This window comes from Melitaea cinxia, chromosome 14, assembly GCF_905220565.1.
Source record: "Melitaea cinxia chromosome 14, ilMelCinx1.1, whole genome shotgun sequence".
NCBI classification, from domain to species: domain Eukaryota; kingdom Metazoa; phylum Arthropoda; class Insecta; order Lepidoptera; family Nymphalidae; genus Melitaea; species Melitaea cinxia.
The window spans coordinates 10,373,078-10,392,407 of record NC_059407.1 but is presented as its reverse complement, the minus strand read 5'-3'; the positions used below and the strand labels follow the sequence as shown (position 1 = coordinate 10,392,407).

The 19,330-nt window shown below is 34.3% G+C and overlaps 1 protein-coding gene across 1 annotated transcript; it reads left to right on the top strand.

Annotated features, from left to right (window-relative positions):
- Window positions 1-228: 228 nt before the first annotated feature.
- On the top strand, window positions 229-1,320 carry LOC123659685. The gene has a single exon (XM_045594874.1). It carries the CDS (start codon window positions 524-526, stop codon window positions 1,256-1,258), a length of 735 nt encoding a protein of 244 aa, XP_045450830.1. The 5' UTR covers window positions 229-523; the 3' UTR covers window positions 1,259-1,320.
- Window positions 1,321-19,330: the final 18,010 nt, after the last annotated feature.

Below are 19,330 nucleotides of genomic sequence, written 5' to 3'. Positions count from 1 at the left end.
CGGCATAGTATTGTATAATATTTTCTGCTTCTATGTTGATGCGATTTAGTAAACCAAGGACTTTTTCCAATGTCTTGATTTATCTGAGCATACCAAGATCCTTTTCTTAACAAGGTTTGTCGCCAAAGATCACGCCAATCAGATAGGATTTTTGATTTAATAGCAACTAATAGATCAGTGTTCCGGCGGTTCCGGCTGTCAGATTCCGGTTCCGGCTGTCATATCGTAAACAACACAGTGTCAACGTTCCGAAAAATTATTTGCAATAAATAGAAACACACAGTAGTTCTCCAAGTTACTTAACGATACGAAGAAAACAAAGTGCTATTTGCGTGTTACGCATATCAAACAGTGCATATTGTATAATTTTGCGATAATTACGAAGACCAAAATTGAAGAAGACGCAAGTGGAGGGTAGGTTACGAATATTCATTTATAGACAATTCTCAATATTGTAGAAGACTGTCAACGTCAAAGTCACCGTAGTGTTGCCAGCAACGAAAATTAAAACTCCCCATTAAATATGGAAAATCAATTCGAACTTTTATACAGCAAATTGAAAATAGAAATGCAAAAACAAACACTAGAATTAACCAATAATATTATGGAGAAAATAGACGAAAAAATTAAACCTGTCCTTGAAGAAAACAAAAAGCTGCGAAATGAACTAGTAAAATTAGAGAAAAAGGTGGAATATATGGAAAGAGATAAAAAATTTAACAATATCATAATTTATGGGATGAAAGAAGAAGAAGAGTCTACGTTAGAACTATTTACAAAAGTAAAGGAATGCTTTTTACAAGAATTGGAAATAAATGTAGAAGAATGGGAAATAAACAAAATACACCGTATTGGAAACATACAAAAAAGTGGAAAACAGAGGCCTGTACTCCTTTCTTTTGTAAGCGGATGGAAAAAGAGGGAAATTATGGAAAACAAAAAGAAACTAAAGAATATATATATTGCAGAAGACTACTCCAAGGAAACACTAGAAAAAAGAAAGGCACTACAACCTCAGCTTATAGAGGAAAGGAAAAAAGGAAATTTTGCCATCATTAAATATGATAAATTAATTGTTAAAAGAAACACTATAAAGGAGAAGAGGAAAAGGCAGACACCTACCCCTCCTGAAACGGATGCACAACCGAGGAAACAAAAGACATTAAACACTTTGTCCAACAAGAGAATTAACGCATTTGATAAAATGAAAGGTCGATCGCTATCCTTTACTGGAAACCTAGACGCTGAAGAACAATAACAACTAAACACTGGTCACCGGAAACAGCAAACAAATAATAAACAGAACAAAGTAATTGACAATAAAGAAACAAATATCTCTCCCCCAAGACGACTGGTCCTCGTGGGGGGAAAAGACCACAACCCTCCAACAACACAAGATAAGAATAGCAAAAACAGGCGTCGAAAACCAAAAGTTCCAAAACTTTATATAGCAGCCCTTAATGTACTCACATTGAAAAACGAGGAAAATCTGGTAGAACTCATACATGCTTTAAAAGAGATCAAATGGGACATCATCGGCCTGAGTGAAGTAAGGCGAACGGGAGAAAGAATTATTTCTTACCCAGACTTCCTCTTATATTATATAGGAACGACTCCAGGTCACCATGGTGTTGGATTTATCATTAAAAGACACCTACTAAATTACGTGGAGAGCTTCATTGGAATATCAGAACGCATAGCTTTGATTAATCTTAAGCTACCGGGATACGAAGATCCATGGTCCATTATACAAGTATACTCGCCTACAGAACAATACGATTCAGGATCAATAGATTCATTCTACCTAGAACTAAATAAAACAATCCAAGACCATACTTACAAGAACCTTATTGTAATGGGAGACTTCAACGGCCAAATTGGAGTTCAACAACCAGAAGAAAACACAGTTCTAGGACCTTTTGTATATCGAAAAAAGACCAGAAGTAAAAACGGAGAAAAGCTTATACATTTTGCTCAGGAAAATTGTTTGAAGGTTTTAAACACAATGTTCAAAAAGAAAAAAAAGAAAATGTGGACCTGGATATCGCCAGACGGCAAAACAAAAAATGAAATAGATTTCATAATGACAAATAAAAGTAGATACTTTTCAAATATTACAGTAATAAGTAATTTTAACTTCAATACCAACCATCGGATGATTCGAGCAGAGCTAATGACAATCCCGCCAAAGAACCCAAGACCTAGAAATAATACAATAAATAGAAAACCTAATAAATACCAAACAACCCAAATAGGCAATTATATAATATCAAAACTTACAAATTATGAACAAGACACAACAAATATGAAGTTGCAAGAAAAATATAACTGGTTAGAAAGAACAATCAAAACATCTATTCAGCAAGGGACCTGTAGCAAAGACCTATCTAACAAGTGGATGACTACAAACACTATGAACCTTCTGAATCAAAGAGCTGACTTAATCAAGGGAAAGAATACTAACGATAGTCGAAAGCAAATAGCAAAATTGAGCAAAGAAATAAAAACAAGTATAAGAAAAGACAGAATACAGAGTAGAATGGAAACAATTGAAAGGCATATTTTACAGACAAGAGGAATAAAAAAGGCATATAAAGAGTTAACAAACAAAAAGGACTGGATCGTACAGATGAAACATAACAATGGATTAAAGGAGAAGCGAAGGCAAGGAATATTAGGAATCGCTACATCATTCTACAAGGAACTATATCAAAGTACTGCAGAGGAAAAAGAAATAGAACTGTTGGACATCTCACCTGTACCCAGTATCATGCAAGAAGAAATAGAATTTGCTTTGGAAACCCAAAAAAATGATAAAGCTCCTGGACCTGACGGAATAAGCAACGAAATATTAAAACAAGTAAAACATACAATAATACCTATTCTTAGAGAAATTTTCAATGAGATCATCAACATGGAAATAATTCCACAGCAATGGACTAAATCTAATATAATCCTTCTGTATAAAAAAGGCGATGAGTACGATATCGGAAATTATCGGCCCATAAGTTTGATGTCCAATCTATATAAAATATTTGCAAAGATCATACTCAAACGAATGGAAAGAAAACTTGACGAACAACAGCCAATAGAACAGGCAGGTTTTAGGAAAGACTACTCAGTACTTGATCATATCCATGTTGCTAGACAAATCATTGAGAAATACACGGAACATCAACTTATATACCATTTGGCATTTGTCGACTACAGTAAAGCATTTGACTCGTTGATACATGCAAACATCTGGGAGGCATTAAAAGAACAAGGGATAGAACAGAAATATATAAGACTGATCAGAAACGTATACCAAAATAGCTCAGCGTGCATTCAGCTAGAAAAGAAAGGAGATTCATTTAAGATTAAAAAAGGAGTAAGACAAGGAGATCCTCTCTCTCCAAAACTTTTCTCCGCTGTTTTAGAAATGATTTTCAGAAAGTTCGACTGGGAAAATCTGGGCTTAAACATCGACGGCCGCACGCTAACACACTTAAGATTTGCTGATGATATTGTGTTATTCGCAAAAACGCCAGGTGACCTACAAATAATGTTAAACGAATTAGCATATGAGAGTGAAAAAGTAGGACTAAAATTGAATCCCGAGAAAACAAAAGTTATGAGTAATGGATATAAAAGCGGTATAAATGTAGGTGAGTCACAAATCAGTTATGTAGACGAATATATATACCTCGGTCAGCTAATATCACCTAATGATAATATAAATAAAGAAATCGAAAGAAGGATAGCAAACAGTTGGAAAAGGTATTGGGATCTAAAAGAAGTCATGAAAGACAAAAATGTAGGTATTACAATAAAAAGTAAACTTTTTAATGCCTGTATCTTACCAATTTTAATGTATGGAAGCCAAACATGGGCCATAACAAAAAACACAATGGACAGAATTGCTATTTGCCAACGAGCAATGGAGAGAAATATGATAGGAGTAAAAAAGGGGGAAAGAAAGCGAAATATCGAGATTAGGAAAAAAACCAGGATACAGGACGTCGCCATAAAAATAAAAAAACTAAAATGGAAGTGGTCGGGACACACGATTAGAGGAAAGGACAAGTGGAGCAAAATAGTTACACAATGGTACCCAAGGGAAGGTAAAAGAAAAAGAGGTAGACAACAAAAAAGGTGGGATGATGATATCAGACAGGTTGTAGGTACAACATGGAGTAGGGTGGCCAGAGAGAGATTAGAATGGAATAGGTTGGAGGAGGCCTTTGTCGATTGGCAAACGGACTTACAGAAAATTAAAAAACGTCATATGTGTGAATAATTTTAACATAATTGTAAATTTAATGTCCGAATAAAGGCTTTTAAAAAAAAAAAAAAAAAAAAAAAAAAAAAAGATCAGTGTATGGTACGGCAACATTCTCATCAACAGGGCTGCCGCTGTCACTGTCAACAATTGAACGTGCCAGAAAGTCCACATGTTCATTTCCCCTTACTCCTATATGTGAAGGTGTCCACAATAATTTGATGTTGTAGTTTCTTCTGGATAGTTGATAAAGGAGATGTCTTATTTCTAAAATGATGAAGTTTGTATTAGCACTGAATTGATAATTATCTAAAGCCTTTAGAACGCTCATACTGTCAGTAATGATCAGCCAATATTGATTAGTTTGTTTTTTAATGAATTCTAGGGCAGCAGTAATTGCTAGAGCTTCAGCTGTAAATATTGATATCTCCTTTTTCAATCTGACGCCTTGGCCAAACTTCAGATGAGGTACATAATAGGCCATGGAAACATTTATATCATTTTTTGATCCATCTGTGTAAACTTGTTTGAACTTATCAGAGTATTGTGCTATGAGGTTGTAAACTTCCTGGCGCTCTTTTAGCTTATGGTCAATAATAATATCGATTTGATTAATAAGACAGTCAAACTCCTTTTCGTAACACATCCAATTGCTAGAACTGTGTATTTTGTGTTGGTTATTTAGATTTAACATGAATGAATATTCGAAGAGAATAAATGGGTTATTAGAAGTTAATGGAGCATTTACAGGATATTTACTATGTAAGTAATTAAGCTTTTTAATTAGAGGATGATTACTAATGGAAAACAGTTTTAGCAAAAAACAGTATTTCAAATATTTAAATCTAAGGTGTAAAGGGGAAATGTTGCACTCGACCTGTAACGAATTAATTGGGGTTGTTTTCATGGCGCCAGTGATAAGTCTCAGGCTGTGATTTTGAATAATATTTAATTTGTTAACCAACTTGTCATTAGCAGAAAAACATAGAAATCCATATTCAAAATGACTGCGTACAAGAGATTTATATAGGGTAAGAAGGATTTTTGGATCAGAACCCCAATATGTTTTTGCAAGAGACTTTAAAATATTAAGAGCCTTAAGAGCTCTATCAACTATGTGGTCTACATATTTGTTCCATGATAAGTTATTCATGAATATAACACCTAAAAATTTAACTTCATTTGTGATAAGAAGAGATATATTATTATAGTTTATTTTAATTCTTTCAGACCCTACTTTATTAAAAACTATGACTTTAGACTTTTCAAAGCTAATGTCCAATGCAAGATAATTAAAATAAGAATTTAATTTAACTAAAGCTTCGTTTAACTTAAGATTTAGGGTAGTTATATTATTACTAGAACAATAGACTACCAAATCATCAGCAAACTGTAAATTGTATATATGAGAGCCTAGAATTAAGTTTAATCTATGTATATAAAGTGTGAAAATCAATGGACTCAAAATGCTACCTTGACATGTACCTTTATGAGAAAGCCTTGGACCAATAAGTCTATTATTATACTTAACAAATACCTTCCTACTGTGCAAAAAATTAAAAATCCATTGTATAACTTTTACAGGTAAACCAATCGCAGCTAATTCCGTGGATAGAATATGATGGTTAACATTATTAAAGGCTCCAACTACATCGAAGAAAACTCCAGCGAGAGCTTGCTTTGATTGTATAGCATTATAAATATCAAGATGTAAGTGAGCAATGCTCTCCCTTGAAGACCTGCCTCTTCTAAAACCAAACTGATTAGAAGGTAAAATATGATTAGACTCTATGAAATGTTCCAATCTTTGTTTTAAAAGTTGTTCAAATATTTTTCCCATGCAAGAAGTCAATGCTATAGGTCTATATGAATCAAAGTTAAACTTGTCCTTGTTGGGTTTTAAGATAGGTACTAAACAATCAACCTTCCAATCCATAGGAATAAGATTATGCTCCCAAAGAAGATTCAGGATATTTAATAAAATTAGTTTAGATTGAGAAGACAGGTGTTTAAGCATTTTATATGAAATGTAGTCAAGGCCAGGTGTAGAGTCTTTTCTGGATGAAATAGCAGAATTTAATTCGACAATGGTAAAAGATTTTATAGTAAAATTTTGATTAGGAAGAATATGGCAGAAAGAATTAAGATTAAAGGCTGGCTCTACAGTATCTGGAGTATATTTTTTGAGAAAATCAAAGATCCAAGAATAGTCAGAGTTGTTTTGGGAAGGTGGAGAATAGCTTTTGTTAAATTTTCGCATATACGTCCAAATGACTGATATAGGAGTCGATCTGTTAAATTGTTCACAAAGTTTTATCCAACTGTTTCTTCTCTCATTTCTGATAATATATTTTTTGATGGCTTGTAGTCTTTTAAAATTAATGTAATTAGCCTCAGTGGGATCAGATTTAAAAGTCAAATAAGCGTTTTTGCTATTTAATACGGCTTTGGTGCAATTGAAATTCCACCAAGGAAGAAGTTTTTTTTTTTTATTTAAGTTAGAAGGAGAGCATGAAGATAAAGCTGTATTAACCAAAGAGTGCTTAGAAATAGAAGATGATTTCCACAGTGCTGAGTGTAAAATATCTGTAAATTTTGTGTAGTTATGAAGGGGGTCTTGTGTATCAAGAGAAAATTCAGTGAGCAATAGTTGGACATTTAAATTATAAATGTTCCAATCAACGTTGTTCAGGTTAGGGAAGCAGGGTAGTGAGCTACTATTGGGAATAGGAGTGGCATTGTAATGATTGTTATTAAGTAAAATTTTTGTGATTACAGGAAAGTGGTAGCTGCCTAAGGGATCGTCATGTACTGACCAGTCACACTCTAGAGCCAATGAAGGTGATACTATGGTTAAGTCAAGAGCATTCTGTCTCCATATGTGCGAACCAACAGTGGTCATACTTCCGTCATTAAGTATAACCAAATTATTGTTATTGATAGACTCTAAAATGTCTTTGCCTCGACAATTAGAAGTAGAACAGCCCCAGGCTGAGTTTAGGCCATTAAAATCTCCTGCTAGGAAGATTGGTTCTGGTAAACTTTTAATTAACCTGTCTAGTTTAGATTTGGAAAAAGCAGGATTGCAATTAGTTGGACTGTAAAAGCTTATGATAGTAAGTTCTTTGTTGCTAGAGTATTTTATACGAACAACAACATTTTGAATGGAGTCATCATAAAAAGTATCAATTTTAGAATAAGAAATAGAGCTATGTATTAATATGGCTACGCCATTGTGGGTGTTTCCTGAATCAAGACGAATTACATTGTAATGACGTATCTTAAATTTTTGACAAGGCTTTAACCAAGTCTCACAAATTAACGCAATGTGAATATTTTTGTCCAAAAGGAAATAATTAAAAATATGTTGATTGTGTAGAATACTCTGAGCATTCCATTGCACAATATTTAAAGTATCCATAAAGTACAAATTATTTATTAGTAACCTTTTTTAATGTATCTTGCAGGACATTTTTAATATTTTGGGAAGAGATAGGTATTTCATTATTTTTGTTTAGTGTTATAAGTTTTACTAAAGCTTCTGTAATAGATTTGAGTATTATTTCGGAATTTAAAAGAGATAAGAACTGATCAGTTTTGTTTAATGATGGAAAGTGAGAGCTGTTTAAAACATCAACAAAGCTTTTTTTCTGAAATTTATCTCTGTTAAGCTGGATTTTTTCTTTTTTAACAGGGCATGCAGGGGATATGGCAATGTGATTGCCAGAGCAGTGACAGCAACTGGCTGCAGTATAAGGAGTCTGACAATCTTTAAAATTGTGACCTTCGCCACAAATGCTGCATCTTTGTGAATTTTTACAGAATTTTGCGATATGACCATACCTTAAACACTTTAGACACTGCTTTACTGGCGGGATGTACTGCCGTACTTCGAACCGCCAGCTGTTGAGGTCCACACTATCTGGTAAATTGGGACAGGAAAAGGTTATAGAAATTGTTTTTGTGGGGATTAATTTTATTTCTCCATTTTCTCTTACACGTCGCATAAATCTACGTATAGATATAATATTTTTCGTGCTAGTTAGAGCTGAATATATTTCTTTATTGGATAATTCTATAGGCACATGAGAAATTACCCCAGTGACCTCTGTAGCGGCAGCCGGAAGGGAAGCTTTAAGTTTGTACCCATCAAGATATTTTTTGTTGCCTAAGACCGCGTTAGCAAAAGCAGGTCTATCAAAGATAACTCCAACTTTACTTTTATTAATGCGTTTTAGTTGTTTCACGCCTTTATTATATTTTTTTATGCTATTAGCGAGTGTCATCATGTCTCTTGTTCCGATTGGCTTGTCAGCCTCTGTACTCTCCAGGAATACAATATAGTCAAAATTACCCCCGTTCTCAGGGTAATGCCGCACGTAATCGGCTACCCGAAACGGGGCATACCTTTCGGCGTCTGTTAGCTCAACAGATTTTATGGACTCGGAGTCGGAGCTCAACGAGTCGTCCTCAGCGTTACCTTCCTCCTTCTTTTTCCTTTTCTTACTTCTCCCCATCTCTTGATTAATTTATAAGTATTTATTTATAAAAAACTCCAGTGAATGAATTATAAAATTAATAAAATATTTTTGAAAAAAAAAAGACCGCCTTTTCACTTCAAAGTTCCCGCGCTTTTTCGTATGTTCATTGGTAAAAACAAAACACTAAATGGGCGCGTTCCACCTAAGGGCTAACGCCCACAACGCCATAGACTACGACCGATGAAATTGCCGTTCCACTGACGTTAGTCGCACTACTGTAGAGATGCGTCCCTCAGTCACGAGGTGCCTCGTTTGAGGCACTCGTGATCGTAAATTGAAAGAGTTACTCGAATTTCAATATTGAACCTCCTCACTTGTTCACGCGTTCTCACATTGACATTATTGACGTGATTCGCGAGTATTCGACGAGTACGATTGAGTACTTAGTAAATGAACGTAAATATAATTTAGTGTAGTGTAAATTATTGCTAATTTAGTGAGTTTAGTTATTTTAGTGTAATTAATTAAAATTCCACGAAAAGGACAAATGTTTTTTTTCCCGTGGTGAATGAAAATGCTAAAAAAAGAGTGTAAGTACTGTAAAAAATTCTTTCATTCAAAACCAGTATATCGAATTTAAAAAAACATTTAATACACAAACATTTATTTGTATATGAATAAATATATAGCTAAGTATTAAATAATATGTAACATTTAACAGCGCGCATCAAAACGTGTCGTTCTACAAAACAAAGTGATATAAATAATTGTATTTGCTCGCAAACGAAAAAAAAAAACGACTTCAATTATATGGACCAGTGATACAATATAGGTAGACGGTTGTGAACACCTCTTCTCGAGAGTCCTGACTCGTGAGTCGACGCACCTTGAACAACCGACAGAATTCGGCTCGGGCTCAGCTCGTGAGGCGAATACGCCGACGTAGGATACCTCGCCTCAAATGAGGGCCCTGGGGCAAAATAAAGTGCTCACTCAACCTCATATAAAAATGATGAGTTACCCATCACTACGCTACTGGCACTAACGTATAAAATGCCGCGGGCGTTGTGGGCGAATTTTATAATGGAACGCATAAATATGCCCAAATGAGCGCAGTCAAGTGTCAGGTGTCAGCTGTGTGCTCGCAATATGACGGAGGTGAAACGTGCAGTTGTGGGGTTGTGAGTAAACATTTCGCATGGATTAAAGTAAATCTTAATTCAACATGGAATCTCAGGAATTTATTGTTCCGTTTTTGCCGAATCGAATGAGAGATGACATTCACAATTTGACATTGACAGTTGTTTTTTTTTTAAATTCCCACCACGTTTTGATGAAAGTCAACTTTGACCCACCTATATTTTGTGGGTAATGTGTTCGCGAACAGGGACATCATCTATGACGTCGAGCGATCGCTCGCGACGACCACGGGCCTTAGGTGGAACCGTGGAACGATAGAATGGGCTTTGCGGACTTGCAGATGCTCAGTGGAACGCAGCCAATAATGAATGCATGCATGACAGATATTTATTCTATTATCTATTACTATATATCTTTTACTAGGGCAAAATGTAAAGGTATAATAACATACAGCCTAGTTACAATCGTCAATTAATCCTTTTTTCTCACTACGTCTTTAAAATACTTGAATCAGATTTATGTATTGATTACTCGTTATTTCAAAAAATAAATGCATGTTAATTCAATAATAAATACAATATTGATGATTATCTTTGAAAATTAAAAAAAAAATCTGTGTCATTTGGCACAAATAAACCATAAATCCGAAAATTTAATTAAATAAAAATGCTACTAGGTTTCTTTGTAATGTTCGTAAATTGAATGTTGAATTTTCATTCTCATTAATTTATTCATCGAATACAATAATTGTGTTTGCTTGCAAAAGAAAAAAAAAACGACTTCAATTATATGGACCAGTAATAAAATATAGGTAGACGAAAAACTAGTCAAATAAATGCGCGTTATTAGAGATAATTAAAAAAGTACTTGTTCTTTAAATTGGTTCACATAACATGCACTACTTTTCGGTTTAAAATAGAAAAATCGAATTTGGCGCACCCAGTAAAGAATAATGAGGCAAGAGTATAAAAAATACAGTCGATTAAAAATAGTTAAAGGTATACAAAGACAAATGATCTAAACTCTATTATTGGGCATTTCGATTAAATTAATTAGTTGTGATATCGATCTGCATATCGTTTTTAACCGACTTCTAAAAAAGGAGAAGGTTCTCAATTCAATTGTATTTTTTTTTCATTTACGAGTATGTTACATCAGAAATTTTGACTGTCTAAAGGTAAATGTGTTGCGTGTCTTGTGGTCCTATTTAATTTTATTTGAAATCTAACAAGCATTTTTAGAATTAAGTAGCTTCATCTAATAATGCATATTTACTTGACTACTTTTTCGTCAACCTACATTGTATTATACCTCATAATTTCACTGGATACCGATTTTGATGATTCTTATTTTAATCGAAAGCTAACTTGCTAAGCTACTTGTCCTGTAATCTCAACAAAATTTGATGGAGGTCTGATAACTACTCTTTTTTTAATGTATGTAAATGTACTTGGTGTACATGTACATATGTGAGTATAATATATTCATGTGTATGTTACATAACATTTTTGCGCCCCATCCCACACTTCCTATTTAGTCCTCTGCCTTAAGGTTGCCTGGAAGAGATCGCTGCATTAGCGATAAGGCCGCCTGTGCAACTGATGCAAATTCTATTTTTATATATAATTTGTTTTGCTGTTAAAACCTTGTATTAGTATGCGATAGTGTAAATAATTAAATAAATAAATACTTTTTGAGTAATCTTTGATACCCCATATTTACTCGATTATTTTTTTTGTCTACTTACACTTTGTAGATGTAATTAAAGTCGATTTTTTTTTAAGTTTACGAGCAAACACAATTATAATCTATACAAATGAATAAAATTGGAGTGTCTGTTTGTAATATTAAAATAACAGCTTTTTATAAAATGCATATGGATGTACACAGTATACACGATACATACACCAAAATAACATTTTTTACAATTTTTGTCTGTCTGTCTGTTTGTTCCGGCTAATCTCTGAAACGGCTGGACTGATTTTGACGGGACTTTCACTGGCAGATAGCTAATGTAATGAGGAGTAACTTAAGGTATTTTTATTTTAGAAATTTATTTATTTTGTAACTCTCTGGAATGAACAATATTTTTTTTAAATTCCACGTGGACAAAGTCGCGAGCATAGCTGTGCTTCAGCCTGTAATATCCCACTACTGGGCATAGGCCTCTTTCCCCATATAGGAGAAGGATCAGAGCTTAATCCACCACGCTGCTCCACTGCGGGTTGGCGGATATATTCCCTACAATGAGTAACGATCGCTATCAGGTGTACATGATAAAAATCGGGACCGACGGCTTAACGTGCTCTCCGAGGCACGGCGGGGAGACCCACAAGGACTGCACAAACACCCAGACCACCAAAACACACCAATAAACAACAAACACCTATATGGCCAATACAAATGTTTGTCATGTGCGGGGATCGAACCCGCAACCGCCAGCGCAACAGGTACAATCCATGGCTGTGACCGTTGTGCCGACGTTAACAACAATATGTTTAATGTATATTGGGAGATCATTAACGTATATTAAAAATGGAAAGGGACTTAGAATTGAACCCGGTGGAATTCCAATTTTAGCTGAGACCCAAAACACTGTTCCGTTTATTTTATTTTTATACTTTAGTGTACACCACAAATATATTACAAACAAACCATAAAGATAGTTACAGACAGTGAAGTACAATGGGCGGACTTATGGCTAATCAGCCATTTCTTCCAGACAACCCATATTTATTTAGACATGCTGAATGCTTTTTGTAATTTATGAAGTAATGCGATCAAGAGGTTCTTCATTAACACCGTAATACATGAGTTGAAATAATTGGGGTTTGTGCTCTACATAATCAGATCAGGTCAGTCGGTCCCGGTTGTTGAGCAGCTTGGTGGCTCTGATCCTTCTCCTACATGGGGAAAGAAGCCTATGTCCAGCTGTGGGATATTACAGGCTGAAGCGTTATATTAAAAGCAAGCGTGATATTAAAAGAAAACCTAATTATGACAACGTGAATGGTGTTTCTCACGGATACAAGATTGGTTTAACTCGACTAATTTGATATTGCACGTCAAAGGAACCAAAGCTTATGTTTAAATAACCAAAGGTACCTAATGTTAAACATCATAATTATAATTTAGAAATAAATAACAAAAATGTTGAAACTAGCGTCACCATATTTTCTTAGGGACAAACTTATATAACTGCAACAGAATTCCCAAGTGCTACCCCTAGCTGAGTGATTGAGCTTAGAAAAGTTCGACAATTGACCGACGTTGATACTATTATTCTAATCATGCATTTCGATAGTGTTATAGTTTGTTTCTTTGAGTCTTCTGATATTAATAAACTATTTATTTGTAATATAGTATCTTTCTTTTAATTATAATTGTTTTTACCGTATTGTTATTACTTAGTGCAAACGTGACTTATGTATGTCGAGTTATAGCCCATAAGTGGTTGTTACATTTATATGTGTTATTTTTTTCCTCAAAGTCAAATCTTATCTTATACTATTAAACGAGCAATTCTTGTATATATATAGAATCTGAATCTCGGAAATGGCTCCAACGATTTTCATGAAATTTAGTATGCAGGGAATTTCGAGGGAGATAAATAAATCTAGCTAGGATTCATTTTTAGAAAATGTTGATTTATCTTAGTTTTTAGACAATGAAAAAATATCGTTAGGATACGAAGGTAAATTTTGCGAAGATCAGTAAAGTCGCAATAGTTCAGGTGGGAAATCGGACGGTCGCGATCGACCGAAAAGACCATGGTTCAAATCCTCGATCAATTGTTATTTTTCCTTTTTTTCTAATTGCACTCGTTATTTTTTATTTAATAATGTATGTAAAATCGAAAATTATTATGTATATTTTATCATTATTATTTTTTAATTTTTTTTTTGATTTTTTGTATTTATTTATATTTTTTATCATAATTGGTAAAAAAAAAATTATTCATATTTTATAAATATGCTATTCGTATTTAAATATGATTTTTAAAAAAACACGATTTATTGAAAATACCGAGCTGAGCTCGGTCACCCAGGTACTGTTTATGAATCAATGTAAGCAACTGTTAGTTAAGCTAAATAAATAAATATAAACAATTATAAACGCCTCACACATTCTCTCTATAATATAAACTCGGGTACAGTGTGACACTTCAAAGAAACTGCTCTGATAAGCAAAAAAGAAATAAACTTTATTGGACTCAAATGACTTCGATTGAAATAACAATCACCGTAAGTCCCGTGTAAGTAAAGTGTGAATAGTGTCCGTGAAAGTTTAAAAATCTATATTAAAGTCTAGTTATGATAATTATAGCATGAACACAGTATAGCCGTGCATTGTTTACCTTGAATGGTGTGCGTAAACGCGTACGCGTTGGTGGTGAGGGGATCGAATCCAGCTCGGGTTAGATATTTGTATTTGAAAACTTGTATTTGTACAAATATTTGTTTCTGGTCTGGGTGTATGTGCTTTTAGATCATTTTACCATGACCTGGAGTCGGAGAACACGTAAAGCTGTCGGATGGGTTAATATCATAGACAACTGGTAGAGACCATTACCAGTGGTTGGGAATTATACCGAAACCCGCAGTTGAAAAGCGTGATGGCTGAAGGTACAAAACTTCTCCTATATGGTGAAAGCCTAGTAGTGGATTTTTAATGTGTTTGTGTGTGTGTGTGCGTGCATGCGTGTGTGTGGTTTGAGTTTCATACTTTTCTCCTTATGAAGAAAGTGACACACTCTTGGTCCATGCGAAACACATGTCTTCTTCTTATCGTGGGTACTCTACGCCCGGGATAGATGGAAAGTTATGTAAGACTCTTAATTACTGAAACCCCAGAGAGTTTCTACCTTTAAAGTACAACTTGTCGGATTATGGGTACGCTTATGCGCAACACGAGTTTGATTTCCATTGTAGTGAGACAGCCAAATCTTGATCAGCACCGCTGTTTTTCTAAGTTCGAAATTAATAAGTTAGACACGATATTACATTTAAAGTGACATAAGGTGAAAAGTGCCAAAAATGGTTCCACTTGGTGAGCCTAATAGCCTCACGATATACATATCAGTTAAATTTATATCAGCGGTTTACTTCTTAAAAAACTTAGAAATTACTTATCTTTGAAAAATCTCTTCTTCAGGATAATCGATCCCCTGTAACCAGCGCCGCTGCCTTAAAAGACGGACATGGATAATTTGTGACAGTAGCTGAGCAGATGATGCTTACGAATTTTTTACTTATTTATTACTACGATTACGTCCCATAAACCCAAAACTTTTAAAATAATTTGTTTGAGTTTTAGTATCGTATAAATAACTATATTAAGCACATGATATAACACTTCGAAATCACATACAGACACTTCCATTTTATTTACCTGTAGATGTATTGATAATAAAATCTAAAAAGAACCGAAACTATCGAAATAACCTGAGAAATCCTAGTTCTGGTGAGACAAAATATCGAAAATCCCTGTTCTTAAAGACAGATTGGTTCCGGGAACCCTTGTGTAGGATACCTACGCGCATTACTTACAAATGACTGCAACAAACTCAAAAGTTCTTTCTTTTTGTGTTCGTTATTATCAGGTTCAAGTATTATAGAAAAGAAAATTAAAAAAAAATCGATTAATTCTGAAAAAAAATTTAGCAGTAAAAATTTCATCACATTAGCTAGTAAAAAATAAACACTTCACACTCAGCAACCTTCAATAGGATGAAAATACTTTAATAGTAGCCCGGAAACCTGCTGTATGGTGACGGTAGTAAGGTACATAGCCACACCCTCTCTTCCCGTGGGTGTTGTATGAGGCGACTAAGAGATAACACAGTTCCACTACCACCTTGGAACTTATAAAGCCGACCGATAGCGGGATAACCATCTATCTGCTGGTTTTAAAATACACAGGCCGAAAACGGGCAGCAGTGTCTTTGGTGTGGTTACCTTGTCAGCCTTGCGGTCACCAACCCGCCTGTCCAGCGTGGTGACTATGGGAAAAACATGAATTCACTCCATTTTTGGCGCGGACTTGTGGAGGCCTATGTCCAGCAGTGGACTGCGATAGGCTGAAGTGAAGTCCGGAAACACACAATACATTCTTTTGTCTTCATCTTCTTTCCTTCGTTCTTTTTTTGTTACAATAATATTAAAATTATTATAGATAAAATATAAATATTATCATATAACACCTTTATACGTACAATAAATTATTCTTTCGTGACAAACTGTTCAGACAGAAAATGAAATCTTTTGTTTATGCTTTTAGTAATTGTAGTCTATAACATACAATTTAAGTACAAAAAAAAACATATCACATAGATTTAGTACGTTAAATGTACATAATAAAAATAAAATAAGATATATGAACTAATACCTAATGATATTTTACACTACCTACCCAATTTAGATAATAAGTTTCCTTTTTATGTTTAGGTTGTCTGGAAGATTTCTTCCAATGAAGAAATGGCTAATTAGCCACATGTCCGCCCATTGTACTTCACTGTCTGTAACTATATGCTTTGTTTGTAATGTATTTGTGGTGTACAATAAAATATTTACAATATATTAAAATCTACATGACTGCAAATAGGTAGATAGGTATTTATTATTTACTCTTCGTAGTTCTTCGGTAAAGCCTTGTTCTATATAGCTTATTGCATATTGTTCTTTCCAAGTACAAATCGTCACATCTATTGTAGCGTTCATCTTACAATATAAAACATTTTTACAAACAAAAAATTTATAAATATATTTAAATAGTTTAGTTTCATAGTTTTTTTTAAAAAGATTGTCGATGTTCCATATTATAAAATTAAGTACAACATAATAATTTTAATGTTTCAAGTATCAAAATCGATCCTATTACAAAAATAAGCGATTTCTTTCAGACAACCTTTGTGCAAAATATGAAAAATAAAATTAAACACTACATTTTAAAATTACAAAGATTAAAATGTGTTCCTATTTAACATAGAAGGCAAATTAAAGTATAATTTAGAGTAAGAAGTATTCCTATGCGTAGCATATGTACAGCGGCCTTAAGTTAATATAAGTAAGACAAGCGTATAGTAGTCGATGTTATGTGATAAGTATGTGACGTATTTATTAATTACTAGCTGTGCCCGCGGCTTCGCCCGCGTTGAAATCAGTTTGTCACAAAGTTTTCCCGGCAAACTTCCAGTGAAACTCTCATCAAAATCGGCTTAGCCGTTGCCTAAACCTTCCTTTTGAAGCCCTCGCTCCATTGATGAAACCGCATGAAAATCCGTTCAGTAGATTTTGAGGGAATCGATCACATACGCTTTTGGGGACTTTGTTTTATAATACACTAACTGTTGCCCGCGACTACGTCCGCGTGGTTATAAAGATATGCATTACTATTAAGCTGCTTAACGCAAATTATTTTTTTATTTCAGTCACTTGAAATGCTTATCACTCTGAGTAACTTTTCCAAACGCACAATTTAGTATAATTTAATAGTTATTTATAAAACCTCTCTATACACCACATTTTTAGTTTTATTTTCAGGCTGCAGTATAAATAGCCTTTCAGGCGAACTTATAGCTGCTGTATATGTTTCATAGAAACTATCAACCTCAATTAAACCCCCTTAGCGGTGGAATATCGCAAAATCCGTTCTTAGCGGATGTCTACTAACTATAATCTACCTCCCTGCCAAATTTCATCTTTGTCCATCTTGGATGGATGGACCATCCAGCGGTTTTTGAGTTCTCGTGATGAGTGAGTCAGTGACCTTTCTCTTTTATATATATATATATATATATATATATACCCTCTATAGAACCCTCTATAGAACATACATTTTAAATTTCGAATCTCTTACCTTAATAACATAGGACTTTCATACAAACTTCCAACCCCCGTTTCATTCCCTTAAGGGTCGAGTTTCGTAAAATCCGTTCTCAGCGATGTTTACGCTCTATAAGGAACCTACTTGCCAAGTTTCAAGTTTGTGCTGTTATAGCTTCGGAGATTTCGTGATGAGTGAGTCAACTTACCATACCCCGTTTTAACCCTAAAAGGGAGTTGATTTCTAAAGATGCATTATTTGAACACCTTCTCACTATCTATAGAGCATACATTTTAAATTTCAAGTCTCTTACTTCAAAAACATAGGACTTTTATACAAACTTCCAACCCCCGTTTTATTCCCTTAGGGGTCGAATTTCGTAAAACCCGTTCTTAGCGAGTGTCTACGCCCTATAAGGAGCCTATCTGCCAAATTCCAAGTTTGTAAGTGTTATAGTTCCGGAGATTTCGTGATGAGTGAGTAAACCTACCATCCCCCGTTTTAACCCCAAAAGGGAGTTGATTTCTAAAGATACATTATTTGACACCTTTTCACCATCTATAAAGCATAAATTTTACATTTCAAGTCTCTTACTTCAAAAACATGGGACTTTCACACAAACTTCCAACCCCCGTTTTACCCCCTTAGGGGTCGAGTTTCGTAAAATCAGTTCTAAGCAGATACCTACGCACTATAAGAAACCTACCTGCCAAATTTCAAGTTTGTAGGTGTTATAGTTTCGGAGATTTCATGATGAGTGAGTAAACCTACCATCCCCCGTTTTAACCCCAAAAGGGAGTTGATTTCTAAAGATACATTATTTGGACACCTTCTCAACATCTCTAGAGCATACATTTTAAATTTCAAGTCTCTTACTTCAAACACATAGGACTTTCATACAAACTTCCAACCCCCGTTTAACCCCCTTAGGGGTCGAATTTCGTAAAATCCGTTCTTAGCGGATGCCTACGTCTTATAAGGAGCCTACCTGCCAAATTTCAAGTTTGTAGGTGTTATAGTTTTGGAGATTTCGTGATGAGTGAGTGACCTTTCGCTTTTATATATATTATTATAGATTATAGATTATTGTAAAAAAACATGAAAGCTAAAATATTCATGACTTTAGAAAATTGAAGAAAAGCAGAGAAGAAAGCCCAAAATAAGTGGTGTGTTACATGTATGTGTACAATGATTATAGTAGATATTATAGATACGAGTATATAGATATAGAAGTAAAAATATTATTTTTAATTATTTATCGTTGTGTCCATTTGTTATGAGTATTTTTTGACGGTTCGCAGGCAAGTGGACATAAGGTGCCAATCAAACCACTAATTGCAAATTCATGCGACGTTTCGATCCTTTATTGGACCATCATCAGGCATCTAAAAATACATACAAACATTGAAGAAAGTTGTACAACTAATTAATCGTTAAAATTGTTGTTGTATGGATTAATTAGTTGTACAACTTGGTCCAATAAAGGATCGAAACGTCGCATGAATTTGCAATTAGTGGTTTGATTGGCACCTTATGTCCACTTTCCTGCGAACCGTAAAAAAAAAATATTTTTAATAATTACAATGATGTAGATAATTTCAAATAATTAAAATAGAGCACATAG

What these genes read in the sequence shown, in the direction of transcription:
- LOC123659685 (XM_045594874.1), top strand. Translation starts at nt 524, where the DNA reads ATGGAAAATCAATTCGAACTTTTATACAGCAAATTGAAAATAGAAATG.